This window comes from Cololabis saira, chromosome 6, assembly GCF_033807715.1.
Source record: "Cololabis saira isolate AMF1-May2022 chromosome 6, fColSai1.1, whole genome shotgun sequence".
Classification (NCBI taxonomy): domain Eukaryota; kingdom Metazoa; phylum Chordata; class Actinopteri; order Beloniformes; family Belonidae; genus Cololabis; species Cololabis saira.
In genome coordinates this window covers 45,071,173-45,094,885 of record NC_084592.1, presented here as the reverse complement: position 1 = coordinate 45,094,885, position 23,713 = coordinate 45,071,173, and the positions used below count along the sequence as shown (strand labels likewise).

General features: G+C 50.1%; 1 protein-coding gene across 1 annotated transcript in view; it reads right to left on the bottom strand.

Moving 5' to 3' along the window:
* Positions 1-23,713, bottom strand: part of bcor (BCL6 corepressor) — a 53,974-nt gene that overhangs the window by 11,756 nt on the left and 18,505 nt on the right. The window contains 9 exon segments of the mRNA XM_061724204.1: positions 3,738-4,007; positions 6,386-6,639; positions 8,997-9,275; positions 11,874-12,125; positions 13,887-14,079; positions 14,674-14,730; positions 18,537-20,168; positions 20,170-21,267; positions 23,010-23,091. Of these exon segments, the coding sequence (XP_061580188.1) occupies positions 3,738-4,007; positions 6,386-6,639; positions 8,997-9,275; positions 11,874-12,125; positions 13,887-14,079; positions 14,674-14,730; positions 18,537-20,168; positions 20,170-21,267; positions 23,010-23,012 (4,038 nt within the window). The 5' untranslated portion in view covers positions 23,013-23,091.

Below are 23,713 nucleotides of genomic sequence, written 5' to 3'. Positions count from 1 at the left end.
ACTTGATAAAACATCTCAAGACGCATCATAAAACTGAGTATACGGAGGTTGCTAATGCTACTGCAAGACCACAACAGCAACATTAGCTCAGGTTCTGCAAAAGAGACAATCAGGCAAGAGACAAGAGAAAACCCACGTGTTGGGCCGTCGGCGCGGTGCTAGCGCTCCCAGCGCCACCATAGTTTTGTTTAAAATAGTTATTGTACTCATTTTATTTATTTTTATTGAATTTATCTGTTGCAAATAAAACCTGTCTTCCAATTCATTGCATTTTTAGCCTAGTTATTTTTGTGGTAGAAGTATCGTATCGGTACTCGGTATCGGCGAGTACACAAATTAAAATACCTGTACTCGCTGTGAAAAAAATGGTATCGGGGCATCCCTAACCAGAACCCAGCAGAACTACGACACCAGGAGTACGACACCAGAACTACGATAACAGAACTATGGTACCAGAACCCTCCGCAGCGTCAGCTTTTACCCACAATCAACCTCTGCAGATCGGACCAGATCTCAGGAACTCAAGTCTCTAAATTCTGCTCGTTAGACGACAGAAACGACCAAGTGGAGATTTTCAATTAAATATAAATTAAATTAAATCAAAATCAGACTAGAGACGCCTGGCAGGTAAAGGCTGAATTAAGACTCTGCGTTAAACCAACGCAGAACCATAATTCAGGCTTTACCGGTGATTCCTCTTCCCAACAAACTTCCTAAAACCTTCTGGATGAAGCCGTTTCTTTTCAATCGCTCATCGAGCGGCAGCGTTAGATATTCCAGGCACGTATTTTATCGTAAAAGATGACAACTTGCATCATTTGACGTCACTATTTCTGTCTTGGAAGGCTGATCTGAAACCTCCGCTCCTCCTGCATCCAGAAAAACTGCATTTTACTTGGAATTCTGGACTGAAATCCAAATATTTTCTTCCAGATTTCCCTCTGAGGAGTGTCCGAGTCCCGGCGGCCCAGAAGTGTGTTGGAGTGTGTTGCAGTCGCCGTGGCGACGGCCCCGCGGCGACGGACCCGCCCCGGAGGAAACGGAGCGTGTGGTTCCGGACCGCTGGTCTCCAGTCAGCTGATCCCTGGCGGCGGCGTCTGTTTACAAAGCAGTTCCTTTCCCTCAGCGTCCCCGTCCGGACCACGAGGCCCCGGAACGGGAAACCTGGATCAGAACCGGCTCCGGCGAAGGTGGAGCGACCCCGGATCAGACCCGGCGGCGGCGGCGGTGGCAGCGCCGCGGCGGCTGATTGACGGCGGGATGATAAACGACAGATTGCACCTTTATCTCGGGGCCCCGGAGCGCCGGCATGAGAGGGATGAAGACATCTGCAGGATCTCTGCTCATTATCATTTCAAATGCTGCGAGAACGAGGGATGAGGGAGCGCGGGGGGAGGAGGGAGGGAGGGAGGGATGGGGGGGAGGGCGAGACGAAGGAGGAAGAGATAGAGGAGGGAGAGCGAGGAAGCGAGGGATGAGGGAGGAGTGGTCTCTGGAGCGCCGCTTTGGTCCGCGACGCTAAATCAACGGGAAATATGCAGCACAGCGCCGCGCGGGCGGGCGAGCGAGCGAGCGGCGACTCTGCAGCGGAGCAGAGCTGGTGCTGCTTACTGGGCCGTGCACGGATCAGCGTGTGTGTGTGTGTGTGCATGCATGAGAGAGTGTGTGCATGTGTGTGCATGTGTGTGTGTGTGTGTGTGCATGTGTGTATAAGTGTGTGTGTGTCTCTGCCGGTGTGTGATAAGCTCGGAGCTCGCGGCGCTAAAACACCAGCGTGAGACGAGCCGCTCCGCCTGTATGTGTGTGTGTGTGTGTTCCTGTGTGTGTGTGTGTGTGTGTGTGTTCCTGTCTCTGTGTGTCCCTGTATGTGTGTGTCTGTGTGTGTGTGTGTGCGCACGTGCGCGGGGCCCCGGGGGCCTGCCCCGGGCTTATCACACACAGGCAGTGAGAGACGAGCTTCCTGCGAGGGTGGAGGTGGTGAAGGGGGGGGGGGGGGGTGTTGTTTGCGCAGCGGTCAGCGCCTTGTTTGTGTAGACTCAGGCCCCCCCGTCCCTCCCTCACCCCCCCTTCACCCCCCCCTCAGCGGAGGACAGGAAGGAGAGATGCAGAGGGGAATACAGAAAAAAAAGGAGAGAAACGTTGGAAGAGAGACGCATAAATCAGAGCCGAGCGGCTGACTGAGCCCTGCTGCTGCCGCCGCCGCGTTAGCGTGTGCGTGTATATGTGTGTGTGCGTGTATGTGTATGTATGTGTGCGTGTTCGTGCGTGTATGTGTGTGTGCGTGCGTCATATATATACACGCACGCACACACACATACACGTGTGTGTGTGTGTGTTCCTATGTGTGTGTGTGTGTGCGTGCCGGAGTCGGGGGGGAAGCAGCCGCCGCTGCTAACCGCCGCCGCCGCGGCACATTAGAGGCCATTAGACGGCGATTATCCTCCCGGCGCTCACCTCTCACTCAGCTCCCTCATCACCATAAAGCTGCTGGGGGGGGGGGGGGGGGGGCATGAGGGGGGGGTCCCGATCCGGGACGAGCGGCCCGGTACACGGACACGTGCACACGCACACGGGGCGGCAATCTGCGGCTCGAGAGGCGTTAAAACGAGAGAGATCAATAAATCAATCTGTGAGAAATCTGTCGACACGAGGAGACTCGGCTGACGACCGCGGCGCGGAGACGGAGAGAGGAACGATCCCGGCGATGCTGCCGCCGTGCACGCCCCTGTGCACGCTCCTGTGCACGCTCCTGGTGCTCGTGCACGCTCCTGCTGCCGTCGTGCACGCTCCTGCAGCCGTGCACGCTCCTGCAGCCGTGCACGCCCCTGCACGGGGCGTGCACGGCTGCAGGAGCGTGCACGGCGGCAGGAGCGTGCACGGCGGCAGGAGCGTGCACGGCGGCAGGAGCGTGCACGGCGGCAGGAGCGTGCACGGCGGCAGGAGCGTGCACGGCGGCGTCACACTTCGCCTCGCAGAAAATTAATGAGATGTGAGAGCAGAGCGGAGCGAGGGAGGAAGGAGGGGGGAGAGGTGGTGTGAGTGATTGCACATGACGACGGGGAGGAGGAGGAGGTGGAGGAGAGGGAGGGAGGGGGGGGCAATCTGAGTCACAAAGAGAGGAAGAGAAAGACGCTGAGAGGAAGAGGGAGGGAGGGAGGGAGGAGGAGGGGGGGATGGAGCCACGAAGAAAAGAGAGAGAGAGACGGTACAGAGAAGAGAACGGAGCCACGGAGGAGACGAGGGGAAGATTAAGGGAGAGGTGGAGGAAGAGAGGTGGAGGAGAGATGAAGAAAGGTGGAGGAGTGAAGGGTGGAGAGGTGAAGGAGAGGTGGAGGAAAAGAAGAGGAAAGAGGTGAAGGAGAGGTGGTGGAGTGAAGGGTGGAGGAGAGAGTTGAAAGTGGAAGAGAGAAGGAGGAGAGGTGGGGGAGGGAGGTGGAGGAAAAGAAGAGGAGAGGGGTGGAGGAAAGAGGTGGAGGAAAAGAAGAGGAGAGGGGTGGAGGAGAGGTGGAGCACAGAGGTAGAGAAAGGTGGAGGAGAAGACGAGGGGAGAGGTGAAAAAGTGGAAGAGAGGTGGAGGAAAAGAAGAGGATAGAGGTGGAGGAGAGATGAAGAAAGATGGAGGAGAGGAGTTCCCTACCTCGTATCCCAGCCGGGCCGAGGAGAGGTGGAGGAAAAGAAGAGGATAGAGGTGGAGGAGAGGTGAAGAGAGGTGGTGGAGGATAAGAAGAGTTTCCTACCTCGTATCCGAGCCGCGCCGCCCGCTGCAGCAGCGTTTCTCCAGCGTTCTTGTTGACGATGAGTCTCCGGGCCTCGGGGGGAATGGGCCGCAGGGGCCCGGGTTCTGCTGGGGGGGCCCGGTGGTCTGGGGGGGGGCACCGGCTGCAGCACCGGGGGGTGCAGGGGCGGGGACCGGGGGGGACCGGGGGGACCGGGGGGACCGGGGCTCCGCCGGGGAGACCTGGTGGGGGGGGGGACGGCCTCTTCCTGGGGGGGCCGCGCTCACACAGCTGGAGAGGAGAGAGAGAGGGAGGGGGGTCCAGGTTAACGGCAGGTAAAACAGAAAAAACAAAGAAAATACTCAAATACCGTATTTTCTGGACTATAAGCTGCACCTGAATATAAGCTGCATCCACTCTATTTAAAAAAAAAAAGATAAGCAAGCCGCAGATATTTCTGTTGTTAGTAGGGGTGGGCAAAAATATCGATATGGCAATATATCGCGATACTTTTCCAGCTGATTCAATATCGATATTCAAAATTTGAATATCGATTTTTTTTCTTTTTTTTATCCCCGATTTCTTCATTTCATATTCGCCACATAATTAAAGCAACCTCATACTAAATTTAACGTTAATTTCATATGATGTAAATAATATGAAAAACATATACAAATAAGTTGTAACTTTAGCTTGTATAGTTATAATAAAACATTGTTTTGACTCAGTTTGTCCCATGAATTGTCACTATAATCTGATGAACGTGCAACTCGGATTTTAAGATCCATAAAGCTTTTTACAGTTTTCAGCAAACTTTATATAACATCGCAATATATCGCAAAATTTGGATATCGCAATATCGTATCGTGACTCAGGTATCGTGATGTGTATTGTATCGTGAGGTCCTTGGCAATACCCACCCCTAGTTGTTAGATTAGATATTTACTACATGTACAGAAGGATTTAGAAATGTAAATGATGTACATGTTTGTACCTAAATAGATCCTTTTAACACGGCAGCAACTTTGCAGATTAAAACGGGACAGAACCAAGAGAAAATAACCGGTATTTATTTATCTATTTATCTGTTTGAAATCTGCTTCTACTTCTATCTGCTAAAGAAGAAGTAGCGTATTCTTCTTTGCATTTATTTTGTCTTAGTTTTGATTCTAATTCCGGTTAGAGCGCCCCGAGCGGTGGAAGAAAAATCCACAGAATAGAACCTTTGTATAAGCTGCATGGTGGAAAACCTATGAAAAAAGTAGCGGCTTATAGTCCAGAAAATACGGTACTACAAATGTTCACTTTTAAAAAGTCAGGTTCGGTTCTGGGACCGAGACCAGGGCCGAGATCAGTCTTGTACTAGTCCAGGACTGGGATCGGGACTAGGACCAGACCAGGACTAGTCCAGACCGGGACCCCCCTTCACTGGTTCCCGCCCGGATCCTCCACCCTGAACCAGAGAGTCCCCCCCCACGTCCTGCACGAGCCTGCTCTCAGAGGAATTCATGTCGGAGCAGCAGCTGTCAGACCGGGGGGGGGGGGGGGACTCTCTCTCTCTCTCTCTCTCTCTCTCTCTCTCCCGCTCTCACTCGCCCCCCCCCCCCCTCTTTGAACCACGACGCCACATTCCTCTCACTCACTCAGGAGGAGTGAGACGCATAATTGCTGGGGGGGGAGGAATGTACACACACACACACACACACACACACACACACACACACACACACACACACACACACACACACACCTACCTCCCGGGAGCCGGAGGCCGAGACGAGGTCAGAGCTGCTCCGGACGGAAACACCTCCACCCTGACCACGCCCACTAACATCTGACCCCGCCCATTAGCCCATCCCTCATCACTGACCCCGCCCCCTCCTCTATGGCTCCGCCCCCATCCCTCACCAAGACTCGTAACAGTCTGGGACCAATCCGGGACAAGACCTAGACCAGGACCAGACAAGTCCATTCCAGGACCAGTCCAGGACCAGAACCAGTCTGGGACCAGGACCAGGACCAGGACCAGGACCAGGGGCCGGATTCACCGATATGTTCTTAAGAACGATCTTAAGAAATGTCTTAAGATCTAAAATTAAGAAGTTCTTAAGAAAGTTCTGAAGTGCAATTCCTCAATATTTTCTTAAGAACCGTCTTTAGAACTGTCATTTCTTATGAATTTCTTAGTTTTCCTACTTAAGAACTTCTTAAAATATGGCCAGAATTATATTATATTATTATTATTTTATTATTATTATTCATTTCATTATATGATTTCAAGGTTGTCTTAAAGTTTAGAAAAAAGTCAAGAACAAATTTGAGAACTTTTATTTCAATAATACCATTTATTCTTAAGTTTTTTCTTAAGAAGAAACTTAAGAAGAAAGTTGAGAAAATACTTAAGAACTTGTTTGGAGAATATGACTTCTTCTCTTTTTTCTTCTTAAGACTGAACTTAAAAAAAGAATGACACTTAAGAAGATTTTTTTTCTTAAGAATGTTTGGTGAATCCGGCCCCGGTTCTCCTCCTTCCTGCATCACGTTGATTGTGTGGTTTGTTTTTGTCACATGTTAACTGTACACGCACTGATGCTGATGCTTTTACACAAACCAGGTTCCTAACAGATAAATAAAGTTATTGATTGATTAATTGATTGATTGATTCCCACCTTGTCGTCCTGGTTCTGTCCCGGGTCGGCGCCGGCGGGCGCCGCCTCCCGTCTCCGCTCCCGCTCCCGCTGGCCGGTGTGTTTGGTCTTGCAGGGCCGCTTGCCCTTGGGCTTGTCGGCGTCGCCGTGGCGACGGGGCTTGAGGGCGGGGGCCTCCGGGGAGGGGGGGCCCCGGCGGGAGAAGGGGTGGGGGGGGTGGAGGGGGAGGGGCCTGTCCTTGGGCGGGCCGGGGGGCGGGGCCAAGGCCGCCACTCCTGGGAGAAAAGAAGAAGAGAGGGAGGAGAGGTGAGGAGGAGGAGGAGGAGGAGGAGGAGGAGGAGGAAGGGCTGCAAGGCCGTCCCTCGCCCTCCGCTGGTTATTAATGAGCAGCAAAGCATTCTGGGAGCTCAGCGGGAGGCGGGGGGGGCAAGGACACCTCCGAGCGCCGCTGAGGTTTAATCATCTCAGCTCGTATTACACGGAGAGATGGAAACGCGCCCTTGAAGCCGCGGAGACGGAGACGGTTGCCGCCGGAGACGGAGACGGTCCTCCACTCCACCACCCGACTTTCAGAATAAAAGTCTAACAGGAAGTCCGTTAAACCGACTCAGGTGAGTTTAACACCTTTCTTAGGTCTTAAGGGGGCGGGGCTTCTTAGGAACGTTACGTTGTTAGCCGTATTCTGGCACCGCGGCTCTGACGCACAGCTGTTGCCATGGTTACGGTATCTAAAGTCTGCTGCCAATCAAAGCCGGCCGCGTCTGAACCGTATAAGTTACAGTTGAAAGTCGAAATTATGAGATTGAAAGTCATAATTATGAGATAGAAAGTCATAATTCTGAGATAGAAAGTCGAAATTACGAGATAAAAAGTCGAAATTATGAGATAGAAAGTCGAAGTTACGAGATAAAAAGTAATTATTACGAGATAAAAAGTTGAAATTACGAGATAAAAAGTCAAAATTATGAGATAGAAAGTCAAAATTATGAGATAAAAAGTCATAATTATGAAATAGAAAGTAGAAATTATGAGATAAAAATTCTTAATTATGAGATAAAAAGTTGAATGTATGAGATAGAAAGTAGAAATGATGAGATAAAAAGACAAAAGTATGAGATAATAAGTCATAATTATGATAATTATGAGATAGAAAGTCGAAATTATGAGATAAAAAGTCAAAATTATGAGATAAAAAGTCTTTAAGCCAGCGTCATTAAGCCCCGCCCCCCAGCCCCGGACCAGCCAATGGCGTTGCAGCGTCGGCCCCCCAGGGCCGGAACTCGGACATCTGCAGTTCCAGCGGTAACGACATCAAGATGAGTCTGGTTCTGGTGCAGCCTCAGGTTCAGAGGAGCTGGTTTTATTCCACTTCCTCCTTCCAAACCAAACAGATCTGAGCGTCTGTTTCGGATTAAACCCGTGGGTCTGACGCCCCGGAGGACGAGCAGGGACGTGATCCATCACAACAACCACGCGTTTAACTGGTTAAACCCGCGTAATCACCCCCGTCCCAACAACAACGACAGATCCTCAGCCCTAGCAACCGTAACTAAGGGTGACGGGCCCTAACGACCGGGCCGACAGCTAAACGCTGTTCAGCAGCATCTGCACTTTAATTAAACATTAAACATTAATGACTGGAACTGTGCTTTTATTATAAATGTGTTGTAAATATAAATAAAAACAGGCTCTACTCATAGAACTATGGAAGCCCATTTCTGCCAGTAAAAGAAAAAAATAAGATGAAAACTTAAAAATAAAAAATATCCCCATTTAAGTCATAATTATGGAAATTATGAGACAAAAAGTCATAATTATGAGATAAAAAGTCGAAATTATGAGACAAAAGTCATAATTATTAGATATAAAGTCAAAATTATAAGATAGAAAGTCATAATTATGAAATAGAAAGTCGAAATTATGAGATAAAGTCATAATTATGAAATAGAAAGTCATAATTATGAGATAAAAAGTCGAAATTATGAGACAAAAGTCATAATTATTAGATATAAAGTCAAAATTATAAGATAGAAAGTCATAATTATGAGATAAAACATCGAAATTATGAGATAAAACATCAAAATTATGAGACAAAAAGTCAAAATTATTAGATATAAAGTCAAAATTATGAGATAAAAGTCGAAATTATTTGATAGAAAGTCGAAATTATTTGATAGAAAGTCGAAATTATGAGATAAAAAGTCATAATTATGATATAAAAAGTTGAAACTATGAGATAAAAAATATTATGAGATAGAAAGTCATAACTATGAGATGAAAGTCGAAATTATTTGATAGAAAGTCATAACTATGACCAACCGTGGGGATATTTTTATTTCATCAAGGTTTCATCTTATTTTTTTCCCTTTTACTGGCGTAAACAGATCTGCAGTCAGAACCAGAACCGATCTGCAGTCAGAACCAGAACCAGATCTGTCAGAACCAGAACCCCTGGGGAGCAGACGTAGTGCTGATGAATCTTCACTTCCTCCCCCTCTCTCTCTCTGACTGGGGAAATCCCCCAGCAGCCTCTCTGCTCCGGCTGAAAGTGAAACGTGAGCCAAACATAGATTTCCTGCGACCCGGCTGAACCCGTGTGGCTGCGGTCGGCGCCAGCGCCGGTTCTTCTTACCGTTGAGCAGCTTCTCGCAGCCCCACTTCCTGTTGACGTCGCTCCGCTGAGCCGCCGCCGCCGCTACGCGCTCGTCCGGCTGCTGGCCCGGCCGGGGCTTACGCTGGCCCGGGTTCTGGCCCGGGGTCTGGTTCTGGGGCCAGGCCCGCTCCAGCTTCAGCTGCGGGTCGTCGGCGGCGCCGGCCGCCGGCTTGCTGAGTCTCAGGCCCGTCAGCTCGATGCAGACCTTCAGCTTCCGGACCTCCTCGTCATCGTCGTCCTCGTCGGCGCTGGGCGGATCTGAGACCGGGAGAAAGACACGGGTCAGAACCAGAACCAGAACCAGGGTCAGATTCAGAAGAGGAGAGAGAGAAGAAGAAGTAGGGGAAACCCAAACAGACGAGAGGAAGAAAGAGAAGAGATGAAAGAAGAAAAGAGCAGCTTTGATGGGGGGGTAGACACATTGGAGCAGAACCAGAGCCAAGCGGAGACCAAGACCGGGACCAGACCAGAACTGGGACCGGGTCCAGGACCAGTCCTGGACCAATCTGGGACTAGGGCTGAACGATTTTTGAAAATAATCTAATTGCGATTTTTTTCCTCAATATTGCGATTGCGATTTAATATGCGATTATTTTCTCAAGGTCCTGTTCTCATGTATTTTTCAACTACACAAGCAATAAATCAGTCTGTTTTATAATAAACAATGCCAGATTTATTTAAAGCACAGATTACAAGATTCCTCACAGGAAACTCAGAACTTCTTCATAAATAACTCAAAAATCACAGAGAGAAAAAAAAACACCAGCAAACTAACAAATAAACCAACAAAGCTTAGTTAACAAAACGAACCAGCAATGAACAACTCGCAGCCCCGCTCTAACCTCTCCTCCTGATGAGCTGACGGGCTGCAGGTGTGGTTTAAGGCTGATTTATGGTTCAGCGTTACACCAACGCAGAGCCTACGCCGTAGGGTTAGGGTCGCGCGTCGCCGCGTAACCTACGGCGTAGGCTCTGCGTCGATTTAACGCGGAACCATAAATCTGGCTCCACAGCGCGACTCACTGTCCGCCGGCGCGCGCCCGGCTCGTACTCGGCGCGGCGCAGCTCCTCGCCGACTCCACATTTAATACATTTATAAAGCCCATATATTTATTAAGCCCCGCCTGGCCGAGCCCTAACACTGAGGCCATGGTAGATTTAGGTTACACGCAGACACGCGGCACTGTTGACTTTTTTCCCCTGCCGACAACGTGACCAGATCACGTGACTGATCAAATCGCAGCCTGTGCGGTTAGAAAATCTCTTTTTATCACATCGCGATATTATCGCAAATGCAATTAATCGTTCAGCCCTACAATACCAGTCTCGTACTAGTCCAGGACTGAGACAGAGGACCAATCCTGTACCAGTCCGGGACCAGACCCAGACCAGACTGGAACCAGGGTGTTGGTCAGACCACCGGACCCCCCTCCCCCAGAACTCACGAGGGACGGCGACTCCACTCGTCTGCTGGCGCCGCGGCGGAGGAGCGAAAGAGAGAGAGAAGAAGAAGACGGAGAGGAAACCCAAACAGACGAGAGGAAAAAAAGAGAAGAGATGAAAGAAGAAAAGAGCAGCTTTGATGGGGGGAGGAGGAGGAGGAGGAGGAGGAGGAGAGCGGCGCAGCTGAGACGGAGAGGAAGAATTCCCCCCCTCTCTCCGTCACCGCTCGCTCAAAGGCAGGATTAAACACTTCTTCTCCTCCGAAACCGCCACACAGAGCGAGACGGGAGGGGCGGGGCTTATGGGGAAAGGGGCGGGGTTTGGGAAAAGCAACCGTAACTAAGGGTAACGGGGCCTAACGACCGGGCCGACAGCTAAACGCCTGTTCAGCAGCATCTGCACTTTAATTAAACATTAATGACTACGTTTACATGCAGTCAAAATTGGGGTTATTGCTAATATTCCGGTTACTGAAACATTCGGAATATTCCGTTTACATGCGTGAGCTAACAGGGTTATCAAAACAAATTGTAAAACAAATTCATGTTCCGTTTGATGGGGATATTCCGTTTGGCGTTTACATGACCCAATATTCAAGTTTTAAAAGGAGTAACCCAGGGGTCATATTGGGGTTTTAAAAACTGGAATATGAGCAAATTCGGGTTATTCAAAGGGGTTATTGCTGTTTATATGGCCGTGCAAATTCGGATTATTGCCAATATTCGGGTTTTAAAAGGGTTATTGAGTGCAGTCATTGACTGTAACTGTGTTTTTATTATACATGTGTTGTAAATATATTTTAACGTTAAAAACAGGCTCTACTCCCGAGAACTATGGAAGCCCATTGCCGCCAGTAAAAAAAAAAAACATAAGATGAAAACTTGGCCTTAAAAATAAAAATATCCCCAAGCGAGTCATAATTATCAAAATTATGTGATTAAAAAGTCATAATTATGAGATAGAAAGTCGAAATTATGAGATAGAAAGTCATAACTGAGATGAAACGTCAAAATTACGAGATAAATCGAAATTACGAGATAAAAAGTCATAATTATGAGATAAAAAAATCTAAATTATGAGATAAATCATAATTATGAGATAGAAAGTCATAATGAGATTAAAAAGTCATAGTTAAGAGATAGAAAGTCGAAAATACGAGATAAAAAGTCAAAATTATGCGACAAGTCATAATTTTGAGATAGAAAGTCAAAATGATGAGATAAAAACTCAAAATTATGAGATAGAAAGTCGTAATTATGCGATAGAAAGTCTTAATTATGAGATAAAAAGTAAAAAATTATGAGATAAAAAGTCGGAAAAGGGGGCGGGGCTTGAGAAAAGGGGGCGGAGACAGACAGGATGGAACGAGGGATGAGCCGGAGACGGAGGAGAGGAAAGAGAGGAAGTTCGTACCGGGAGAAAGCCGGGGCCTCTTCTCGGGGCGGCCCCCCCGCCCATCATCCTCGTCCTCGTCCTCCGGGTCCTCGGGCTCCGCCTTCACCACCAGGGGGCGTTTCCTGAACCCGGGGTTCTCCTCCTCCAGGCCGGGCCCGTCCTGAGGGGGGGGGATCCTGGATCCATCCAGGCCCGGGGACGGGGGGTCCCGCTGGGCCCCGCAGCGCTGCAGCACCGGGACCCGGTTACTGGTGTAGGCCGGTCTGATACCTGAGGGGGGGGGGGTTTATTAGTATAAAACAACTCAAAACAAGGTGATTTAAAGTGATTTATATCAACATTAACCAGCAAGACACAATTAAACTGTAAATAACAAATAAAATGCTAAGAAAAGAGGTAAAATAATAAATAAAATGAAATAAAATGATAAGAAAAGGAGGTAAAATAACAAATAAAATGATAAGAAAAGAGGTCAAATAACAAATAAAATGATAAGAAAAGAGGTCAAATAACAAATAACAAATAAAATGAAATAAAATGATAAGAAAAGAGGTAAAATAACAAATAAAATGAAATAAAATGATAAGAAAAGAGGTAAAATAACAAATAAAATGAAATAAAATGATAAGAAAAGAGGTAAAATAACAAATAAAATGAAATAAAATGATAAGAAAAGAGGTAAAATAAATAAAATGAAATAAAATGATAAGAAAAGAGGTAAAATAACAAATAAAATGATAAGAAAAGAGGTCAAATAATAAATAAAATGAAATAAAATGATTAGAAATTAGGTAAAAAAAAATTAAATGATAAGAAAAGATGTAAAATAACAAATAAAATGAAATAAAATGATAAGAAAAGAGGTAAAATAATAAAAAGTTGTTAAAAAGTAAGGGCAGTAGATCCAGCAGGTACATCTCATTGTTACAATGGCAAGAATTACGTTTCTATACGGTCAAAACGTACAAAGACCGTGTCAAATACAGTATTTCCGGGGTAAAAACGGGATGAGATGTGATGGGGGGGGCAGACAGACGGAGCCGGCGAGGGAGGGGGGGCAGTTAAACACCAGCCAGCTCTTATTCTGCTTTAAAGACGAGCAGTAAAACTTTGATGGGGTAAAGAGTTTTTAATGTGACGCGAGCTGAGGCGGCGGTTCGGCCCGGTTCAGTGGGGGGGGGGTCGAGCCGGGCCAGCCGGGCCAGCGGGAACGCCCCCCCCCCCCCCACTGAACCGGCGGCGGTTCAAAACCTCCTGCTAACGTCGGCGGCTCGTCTCCTCTTCCGTATCTCCGTCCTTCGCCGTGGCGACCGCACCACGCCCTTCGCACACAGAGCGTGACTCTACCCCCCCCCCCCCCCCTCTCCGCCCTCCTGCCCCCCCCCCCCCCCCCCCACGCCCTTCTCACACAGAGCGTGACTCTAACCCCCCCCACCCCGCCTAACCCCCCCCTTCCCTCGCCGTCTCCCTCCACGCCATAATTAGCCTCACACGTCAACCGCGGCCTCGCTCCAATACACAGCCGGGCTCCCGGCCAACGTTCCCCCCCCTTTCCCTCCCTCCCTCCGCCCCCCCCGGCTCCTCTTTCCGTTGCGCTCTCCCATCCGCCCCCCCCCCCCCCCTCTTCCACTCACGCAATCTCCTCTTCCCTCCCTCCCTTCCCTCCCTCCCTCGTCTCTCTGCGCAGATAAGCACAAAAGGCTTCTTGAAAATAAAACTCCCCCTCGCCGTCTCCCTCATCGGCCTGTGTGCGTGTGCATGTGCGTGTATGTGTGTGTATGTGTGTGCATGTGCGTGTCAGTGTGTGTGTGTGTGTGTGTGTGTGTGTGTGTGTGTGCGGAATAGCGTCCTTTTTCCTGTATTTTTGACAGTGACCCCGGTCTTGCCTCAGCGGTTGCTGCAAGCGCACGTGAGTGTGTTTGCACACCTATTGTTTGTGCGTCCCTTTCCCGAGCGCTAGTGCGTGTATTTTTGTGTGTGTGTGTTAATGTGTGTGTGCTTGTGTGCGTGAGTGTGTGTGTGTCGGCTCACCCTCCCTCTCCGGCTGCCTGGTGCCGTGTTGGCAGAGCTCCAGCGTTTGCTCTCTGCGCTGGCCGTCGGCCAGCTCCCGTCCTGCTGCTGCCGCCGAGGCTGCAGACACACACACCACGCCGCCGCCGCTAACGCCGCCACCGCCGCTCTCCTTCTCCTTCAGCTCCAGCTCCGAGAACCGCATCATCGCCCGCTGTGCACGCACACACACACACACGCACGCACACACACACACGCACACACAAACACACAAAAATGCAGAGAGAGAAGCCATGAAACCACTCATCATCTCCCCACGACACGCACGCACACACACATAGTCACAAACACACCTCTCTAATCCTCAATCTGCCCTCAACAGCTACAGAAGCAAAAAAATTGCACCAGGAATCACATTGTCTTAAAATACAAGACAATGACAAGAGAAATTAAACTCACACACACACACATTTACGCGCACACACACACACACGCACACACACACAGTCACACGCACACGCAGGACAAAGGTTGAGACAGAAATCACAGGCAATGGCATCAAGACAGGTTAGACTACGGCAGCCACGGCGAGTCCATGCGCTCTGGGCCTTAAATCCTGAACTTCTCCCTTCCTGGAATATAAACAAAGCTAAGAAACATATACATCTAGGCCCTGAGGCAGAGACAGGAGATGGGGGGGGGGGACAGGGAGGGGAAACAGGGGGGGAGAAGGAGTGTGCAGCGACAGAATACACAAGGAGACAGAGCCCGTCACGGGCAGATGTGATAAGAAATGTAAAGAACTGACCTCCCAGTTAGCTGCAGGTTGGCTTATATTACTCCCCTCTCGTGATATGACTTCCATCTAAGCAATTAGAACGGGGGGGAGGGGGGGCTCAATATCTCTTTCCAGCATGTCATCTTTTACTTTTTTTTTTGTAAATATGAATGTAATGTTTCTGCACGTTTTTTTTTCTTGACACACAAAAGGCAACCACAATCCCACAAAATGACAACAATCAAATTAAAAGTGACTGGGCGGGTCAAGCGGCGCCGCAGCGAAGCCATCGGGTCCGGGGCCGGGAGGGGGCGGGGCTTAGCTTTAGCTTTATTATTATTATTAATGATGATGTAGGTGTAGGTGAAGGGTTTGGTTGGAGCGGCCCAGACCGGTCCAGGCCCGCCGGCGTCCGATGGCTTCGCTGCAGCCGCGCTGCGTTGACGAGCGACACAAAAGACAAAAACCACATTTTTTCTGCAGTGAATTCACAACATAGACAAGACATGTGCAACTCGTTAAGGACTCGTTAGAGACTCGACCCTACGGAAGAGTGTTAGGGCCATGCAGGAGGAAAGATATTTGAGACGGGAAGATTTTATTTTATATTGTGCACTTTGAGAAAAAAGTCAAAATGTTGAGATTAATGTTGAAATACAATTTCAAGAATAAAGTCAAAATTTCGCCTTTTTTCTCTCAACATTTCAACTTTATTCACGAAATTTTGACTTTGACATTTCGACTTTTTTCCCGACATTTCGACTTCATTCACAAAATTTTGACCACTTTCAAAATTGTACTTCAACATTAATCTCGAAATTTTGAGTTTTTTCTTGACATTTACACTTTTTTCTCGACAATTCAACTTTATTCACAAAATTGACTTTTCTCGAAATTGTACTTCAAAATTAATCTTGAAATTTCGACTTTTTCTCGACATTTCGACTTCATTCATGAAAATTTTGACTTTTTTCTCGACATTTCGACCTTATTCATGAAAATTTTGACTTTTTTCTCGACATTTCGACTTTATTCATGAAAATTTTGACTTTTTTCTCGACATTTCAACTTTATTCATGAAAATTTTGACTTTTTTCTCGACATTTCAACTTTATTCATGAAAATTTTGACTTTTTTCTCGACATTTCGACTTTATTCATGAAAATTCTGACTTTTTTCTCGACATTTCGACTTTATTCATGAAAATTTTGACTTTTTTCTCGACATTTCGACTTTATTCATGAAAATTCTGACTTTTTTCTCGACATTTCGACTTTATTCATGAAAATTCTGACTTTTTTCTCGACATTTCGACTTTATTCATGAAAATTCTGACTTTTTTCTCGACATTTCGACTTCATTCATGAAAATTTTGACTTTTTTCTCGACATTTCGACTTCATTCATGAAAATTTTGACTTTTTTCTTGACATTTCCACTTTTTTCTCGAAGTCCATAAAATATTATTTTTATTTTTCTCCTGCCTGGCCCTAATACTCTTCAGCCTCGGAGCCGGCGGGTAATTTCTAGTGGAGAACCCTGGAGATAAACAGCTGAGCAGGAACGAAACAAGCAGCCTAGTGACTGGCTGTGTGTGAGTGACGCGTGATGAGTGTGTGTGTGAGTGACGCGTGATGAGTGTGTGTGTGAGTGACGCGTGATGAGTGTGTGTGAGTGACGCGTGATGAGTGTGTGTGTGAGTGACGCGTGATGAGTGTGTGTGTGTGTGACGCGTGATGAGTGTGTGTGGGGGGAAGAGGGGGGGCTGCTGCTAATGGAGGTCATGTGATGCGTGTTAGGAGACGAGGACTTTAAGCCAATGAAGCGTGGAGAATTGACCTTGGATGGCGACCAGGCGGGAGCAGGGACGAGGAGGGAGGGGGGAACGCGGGAAGCCCTTAGAGGAACCCCGAAAAGGGCAGCTGTCGGTTCTACGCCCTGCTCTGCCCCCCGACCTCGGGGGTTAAGCGTAGCCGGAGGCCGCGGCTCGCCGCTCTGCAGCCCCGTCAGCGCTAACGCAGGCGCCGGGCCCCGGGGGGGTCCCAGAGGACACACACACACACACACACACACACACACACACACACACACACACACACACACACACACACACACACACACACACACACACACACACACACACACACACACACACACACACACACACACACACACACACACACACACACACACACACACACACACACACACACACACACACGACCTTTACAACGGCTAATCAACATACAGCGGTGGCGGTCCTGGTTAACCTTTGAACCTGCCACCTCTGACCGGGTCGGGTCGGCGCTACGCCGCCGTTACTACGGTTACAAGCATCAATAACCCTCTTCTAACCGGAATATTAGCAATAACCGCCATGTAAACACCAATAACCCCTTTGAATATCCGGAATTTGCTCATATTCCGGTTTTTAAAACCTGAATATTTGGTCATGTTTAGCCTAACGGAATATCCCCATCAAAAGGAACATGAATCTGTTTTCTGCACATGTTCTGTTCACAAGGAATCCTGGTCTTTTGAGTCCAGGAAGTTCTTCTAAACACAGAGAAACCAAGACCAGGAGGAGAATAATCACTTCATAAATGTAATGAAGGATATGAACATTTCTGCATTTGTAGACGGTAGAAAGTACCGGGATAGAAGATTTACAAGAAGGTGAGAGAAAAGTAGCGCAAAGCAGCATTTGTTTTGGATTTTGAAGCGGAAATGACGGGAATTGCGTCATGACGTTGGTTTGATCCAGATATCCGAAATGATTAATCACCATGTAAACAGGGATAAATAACCCTGTTTGCTCACCCATGGAAACACATTATTCCCAATTTTTCAGTAACTGGAATATTGGCCACGGTTACATGACGTTTTTTAAGTCGGAATTAATTATTCCAAATTAAATTATTCAGAATTAAACTATTTCCCTTCAAGTTTACATGGAAATAGTAATTCTGAATTGAGGTTTCATGGAAAACACGTTTGATGGTCTTTCTCCAATTAATCTTAAAGTCTGGGGATTGGGAAGGTTCTGATTGGATAGGGGGCGGACCGGAAGTTAAACTACCGGAAATTACGTCTACTGGAAGAAAAACAAACAATTTTGATGTTTCCTGTTTCCATGTGTTCTTTTAATGATTTCTATTTATTAAATAAATGGTCTCTGCTCTTGACCAGCGTTTACTGCTGCTGCATCTTGAAACTTTGTTTGGAAAACCAGCCCAGCGTGGAATATAATCGTCATGGAGACAGACGGGTGAGGGAACGAGCAGAAAAAAAGACCGGAATTAATTTAAAGAGGAATGAGTGGATATATTTTTTTTTCTTTCTCTCTTTTTTTCTTTTTAAATTTTCTTTTTTTTCTTTTTATCTATTTTCTTTATTTATTTTTTCTTTTTTTAATTTAATTTTCTTTTTTTATTTATTTATGTTGTATTTATTTTTGTTTATTTTTTATTTTTTTATTTTCTTTGAATGAGTGTAGACATGATCTGGAATTATTCTATTCGGATTTAAAATCAGAATAAACCAGCCACTTCGGAATTAAGTTTAGTTCGGGAATGGCCATTTTCATTCGGAATTAGGTATTTATATGGTCATTTTTACTAATTTTAAATCTGATTTAATTTTAATTCTGAATTAAAGAGGAATTAAACATGTAAACGCTCTCATTGACCTTGACCTGAACTTTGACATGTAAACGTAAACGTATCCGAGAGTCGGCGTCGGGTCATGCTGACGTCATGCAGGTTCTGCAGCCGGGGGGTTAAACGCCCTCGGAGGTCGGTTGCTATGGTTACACGTGTATGTCTGAGTGTGTTTGTGGGACGGTTCTGATGGTTGTCATGGAAACAACGGCGGCGTGGGGGGGGCGGGACTTACCTGCAGCGCTCGCTGCTCGCGGCTCAGCTGGCTGGAGTCGGCGTACAGCTCGGTGGTCACGCACTTGAAGCGGTCGCCCACGAAGCCGGAGGAGTTGGCGATGCGCTTGGCGAGGCTGGACCTGCGGGCCCCGCGGGCCGACAGGGGCCCCCCCTCGTCGTCCTCCTCGCCCTGGGACTCGCCCAGGTCCACGATGCTGTCCTCGCGCTCAGACTCGTGCTTGCAGAGCGTCTCCGGGTCCTCCGGGTCGTCCGCCGGCCCCCCTGTGGCGCCGCCCTGGTGGTGGTGGTGGTGGTGCGGGGGCCGCGGGGCCACCGGGGGCCGGTCCTTGCCGGCGCTGCGCTCCCCGGAGGTCCGGGCGCAGCGCAGCGTGCTCTGGTCCTCGGGACCCGAGCTCTGCTCGTCCGAGCTGTCGTCGCCGTCGGAGACCGGCCCCGGGGACGACGGGGGCGACCCCGGCCTGTCCCGGGGGGGAGTCCGGTCCACCGCCGTCAGCTCTGGCGGCCTGTCGTGGTGCGGGGGCCTCAGCGGCGGCGGGTACGGGTGGTTCTGGGGGTCGTGCTCGGCCTTGGCCGGGTTGCCGTGGGCGGCGCCGGCCTCTGCGGGGGGGTGGCGGTGCCCCGGGGGGGCGGGGTCCACGTCCGTGTCGGAGTGAACCAGGTCGATGCAGACGATGGAGGAGGCGGAGCTTCTGCTGTGGCTCTGTCCCTGTGGCCCCGCCTCCCCAGAATCCTGGGGCTTGTCCGGGACCCGGGCCTTGTCCTTGGCGTCGGGCAGCGCGTGCATCAGCGGGTGGGCCATCTCCTGCGAGTTGTAGGTGAGGTAGTCCTGCCCGCCCGGGCCGGGGGGCAGGTTGTGGTAGGAGAGCGGGTGCTTGGCCCCCAGGTGGGGCGGGTACAGGCCGGTGCTGCCCAGCAGCGCCGGGTGGGGGCGCGACATGGGCACCGGGTGCAGCGCCATGCCGTCGGGGAGCGGGTAGTGCAGGTAGCGGCTGGCGTAGGCCAGGCTGTGGTTCAGGTACGCCTCGCTCTGGGACAGGTACAGGTGGCCGGGGGCGTGGCCGGGGGCGTGGCCGTTCTCCAGGCACGGCCGCTTGTACGACGACACGTCCGGGGCGGCGTCGGCCCGCTTGGGCACCTCCCGGTGGTGCTCCGGCGGCGTGGGGCTGTGTTTGACCCAGTCGGAGCCGGGTTTGGGGGACAGGCCCCTGGTGCCCCCCAGGGAGGAGCCCGAGTGCTGGCTGGGGGCGTCGCCGCCGTGGCTGGCCTCGCCGATGCGCGGGCAGGACGAGCTGCGCTGCTGGTGCAGAACCCGCTCCAGGTCCTTGTTCTTGATGACGGAGGGCGACGAGCCCTTGGGCTTGGGGTCGGCGCCGGGCCGCGGCGAGGGCGGGGGCCCGGCGGCGTGCTGCGAGGGGGACGGGCTCGGCACGACCCAGGACGAGTGTAAAGTGCTGATCATCTCGGGCCTCTCCGAGGCCTTGGAGGAAGTGCTGCTGACGGCGGGGTGGGGGTGCGGGTGCGGCGGGGGCGACAGGGACCGGTTCTCCTTCGGGTCCCGGCTGCCGGGGAGTCCGTATCGGGGGCCCGGCGCCAGGTTCTCCATCTGGAACCCGTTGGCCGGCGGCGGCCCCCCCGAACTCCAGCATCCTGCCGGACAAGTCCAGCGGCGTCTCCGCCGAGTCTTTGGCCCCCTTCGGTGGGGGGGACCTGCTGCGGCCCTTTTCGGCCCCCCCGTCCCGGGACCGGGGCTTGGGGGGGGCGGGCCGGGCCGGGGAGGCCTGCTCCGACGCCATGCTGCTCACGGAGAAGGGGTGGGGGAGGGACGAGGCCTCGGACACGGAGGGGGCGGCGGGCTGGCCGATCCGCGCCACCGGCCTCTGCAGGTCCAGGGCCTTGTCCAGCTGGGGGGGCCCCGGGGGGGGCAGGCTGTTACCGCCCGTGCCGTTGCTGTTGCCCTTCCTGGAGGGGGGCCGGCTGGACCGGCTGGTCCTGCTCGGGGACCGGTCCCGGTCCAGCGGGGCCGGGTGGTGCTGCGGGTGCGGGGGCGGCGGCTGGTGCAGCTGCTGTGCAAACGGAGAGGCCCCCACCGGGGCCACCGTGACGGCGGGGATTCTCATGGGCGGGGCCACCATGGGCGGCGGCGCGTAGGGCGACATGTAGTAGAGCCGCTCGGCGGCGGAGACGGCGGCCGCGGCGGCGGCGGCGTTAGCGCCCTGCGCGGCGCACAGGGGCGGGTAGGGCAGGTGCTGCGGCAGGTACGGGTGCGGCTGCCCCAGCAGCGACGCCTTGTACATGTTCAGCGCCGCGTACTTGGACGAGTCCATGAAGGGGTACATGCCGGCGTCGGGGTACGGGCTCAGCCACGGCATCCGCAGGTAGCCGCCGCCGGCGCCGGCCAGGCCCAGCTCCGACGCCTTGTCCCGGCGCTCCAGGCCCAGCTCGCCGCCCGGCACCAGCACGGGCTTGTGCAGGCCCGGGTGCGCCCCCTTGTAGAGCCCCACGTAGCCGTTGGAGGCCTTGTGTCCGTCCAGGCCGTCGGGCTTGTAGATGAGTTCCGGGAGGCCGTCCCGGCCGTAGCCCAGCGGCAGGCCCGGCCCGTCGCGGCTCTTGTCGGCCGGCAGCGCCCGGATCCCCGGGTACACCACGCCCCCGTGGAGCCGGAGCCCGTCGTGGAGCAGCGCGCCGCGGTCCAGGCCCATCGCCGCCAGGGGCGTCAGCCTCGCATCCACCTGCAGCGGCAGAGAGAACCTCATGAGTGAAAATTACAACTTAAATGTAAATGTTTCACTTGAAGACAATCAATGTGTATATAAACTGAACATATTTAAAATAAATACACATGCTTCAATTCCCTTTTGTGTTTATTTAGGCTCTATATAGGAATTACATAGGAATGTCCACAACATTTTAGCACTGTTTAGAACTGTCAGATTTCCCGTATTTTTAAATCCAAAACTGAGAAAAGATATTTTTGCCAAAAAAGCGAAGAATTTGTGTAAATATCTCTAAAAATGGGAAACTGAAGTTACTTTCCTAAAGAGGAGCAGGACGTTACTGTTACGCGTTCTGAAAGATTTGTAACTGAGATTTTAATGTCTCTGACGGGGAAGAACGATGTCCGTCAGCAGCACCAGGGCGGCTAAAGTGAAGGCCAGAGCCTCATGAGTCAAAATGACAACTTTAAGAAAATGTAAATCTTTCACTTGAAGGCAACCAATGTGTATATAAACTGAAAATATTTAAAATAAATACATGCGCTTCAATTCCCTTTTGTGTTTATTTAGGCTCTATATAGGAATCACATACATAGGAATGTCCACAGCATTTCAGTGTCAACAAAAGGTAGAACTATCAGATTCTGAGCACATAATTGTAGTTTGTAAGTGATTGACAGGTAGTTATTTTAGATTTCTTGTAAACCTGTCTTAAAATGGAAGATACTGGAGCTGGTTGGACTGGTGGGACAGAAAATGTCCCGTATTTTTAAATCCAAAACTGAGAGAAGATATTTCTGCCAAAAAAGCGAAGAATTTGTGTAAATATCTCTAAAAATGGGAAACTGAAGTCACTTTCCTAAAGAGGAGCAGGACGTTACTGTTACGCGTTCTGAAAGATTCATAACTGAGATTTTAATGTCTCTGACGGGGAAGAACGATGTCCGTCAGCAGCGCCAGGGCAGCTAAAGTGAAGGCCAGAGCCTCATGAGTTTAAGAAAATGTAAATCTTTCACTTGAAGACAATCAATGCGTATATAAACTGAAAATATTTAAAATAAATAAACGTGCTTTTGTGTTTATTTAGGCTCTATTATAGGAATCACATACACAGGAATGTCCACAGCATTTCAGTGTCAACAAAAGTCGGCCTGTCAGATTCTGAGCCCATTGTAGTTTGTAAGTGATTGACAGGTAGTTATTTTAGATTTCTTGTAAATCTGTCTTAAAATGTAAGATACTCGACCTGGTTGGGCTGGTGGGACAGAAACTTTCCTGTATTTTTAAATCCAAAACTTGACAGGTAGCCTATGTTTAGGTCACGTGATGAAGGAAGAAGCACATCACGTGGTTTTTATCCAACATCGTTGGTATTTAAGAGCTAAACGCATAGGTGTATAATCCAGGTGTCATAAAGTAAAAATCCTGTCCAGCAGTTGTTGCAACCATCACTAAAGCAGCTCCTCTGCAGGTAAATGGTTGTTAGTGAAAACACCTGTTTTAAATGTACTGGCTGATCCACAATGAGCAAATATCAGCTTAATGTAAAGAAAATTATTTGACTAATACTTTGAGACTGACCCCATTTCAAAATTGGTCTTAATTTAAGATTGATTCAAAACTATTTTTTGATTTTGTACAAAAAAACAACATTAAAGCACAATCCAGGTGCCATAAAATAAAAACGCTGCCATGTTTCTGGATCAGCCTGTAGATTTAGAACAGGCTTTTCACTAACGAGTGTAAAGAGCACTTGCCATGTTTGCTGTGACGTGGGTTCCTTGTCTTAGTTCCAGGTTCGTTTCTGCCTCAGCATCGACATCACGAACAGATGTTGCCCTGCGGAGACGAGCAAGCGGTTAGCAGCTCTCACACACACGCACACACACTTATACACACACGCACACACACATGTACACACACTTATACACACACACACTCACAATAGCGGCGCTGCCGTCCCGCTGCCACAACACCAAATTGTCAGTCTCAGAAAGAGCCGGAGACACCGAGACAGAGGCCTCTGTAATTGCGGGCTGAGCAGCAGCCGGGGCCGCTGGGAGCCGTCGGGAGCCGCCGCGGATCAACACGCGACTCTTTGTTGCGCAGAAATTAAACGCAGCGCGGAGGGAGACGTGTGTAAATGAAGACTGCAGGGTGGGAACACAAAGAGGGCCAACACAATGCTGCTGTCCGTTTAAATGCTGCTGTGGCCCCCCCCAGCGGGCCCCCCCACCACATCCACCCCATCCCCCCCGAGCCTGGTCGGGCCACGTCGACTCGGTCACGTTTCCCTCTCACACTGGCTCTCTGTGGCCTCCGTGACCCGCTCCGCTCCGCGGCCGAGGCCGGAGCAGGGGGGGATTACGCACCGCAGCGCTCCGGTGGGGGCCGTTTACCCCCCACAGACACTCTGGCACAACGGAGAGCGTTTCAACAATCAAACACAGTTTGGAAATAT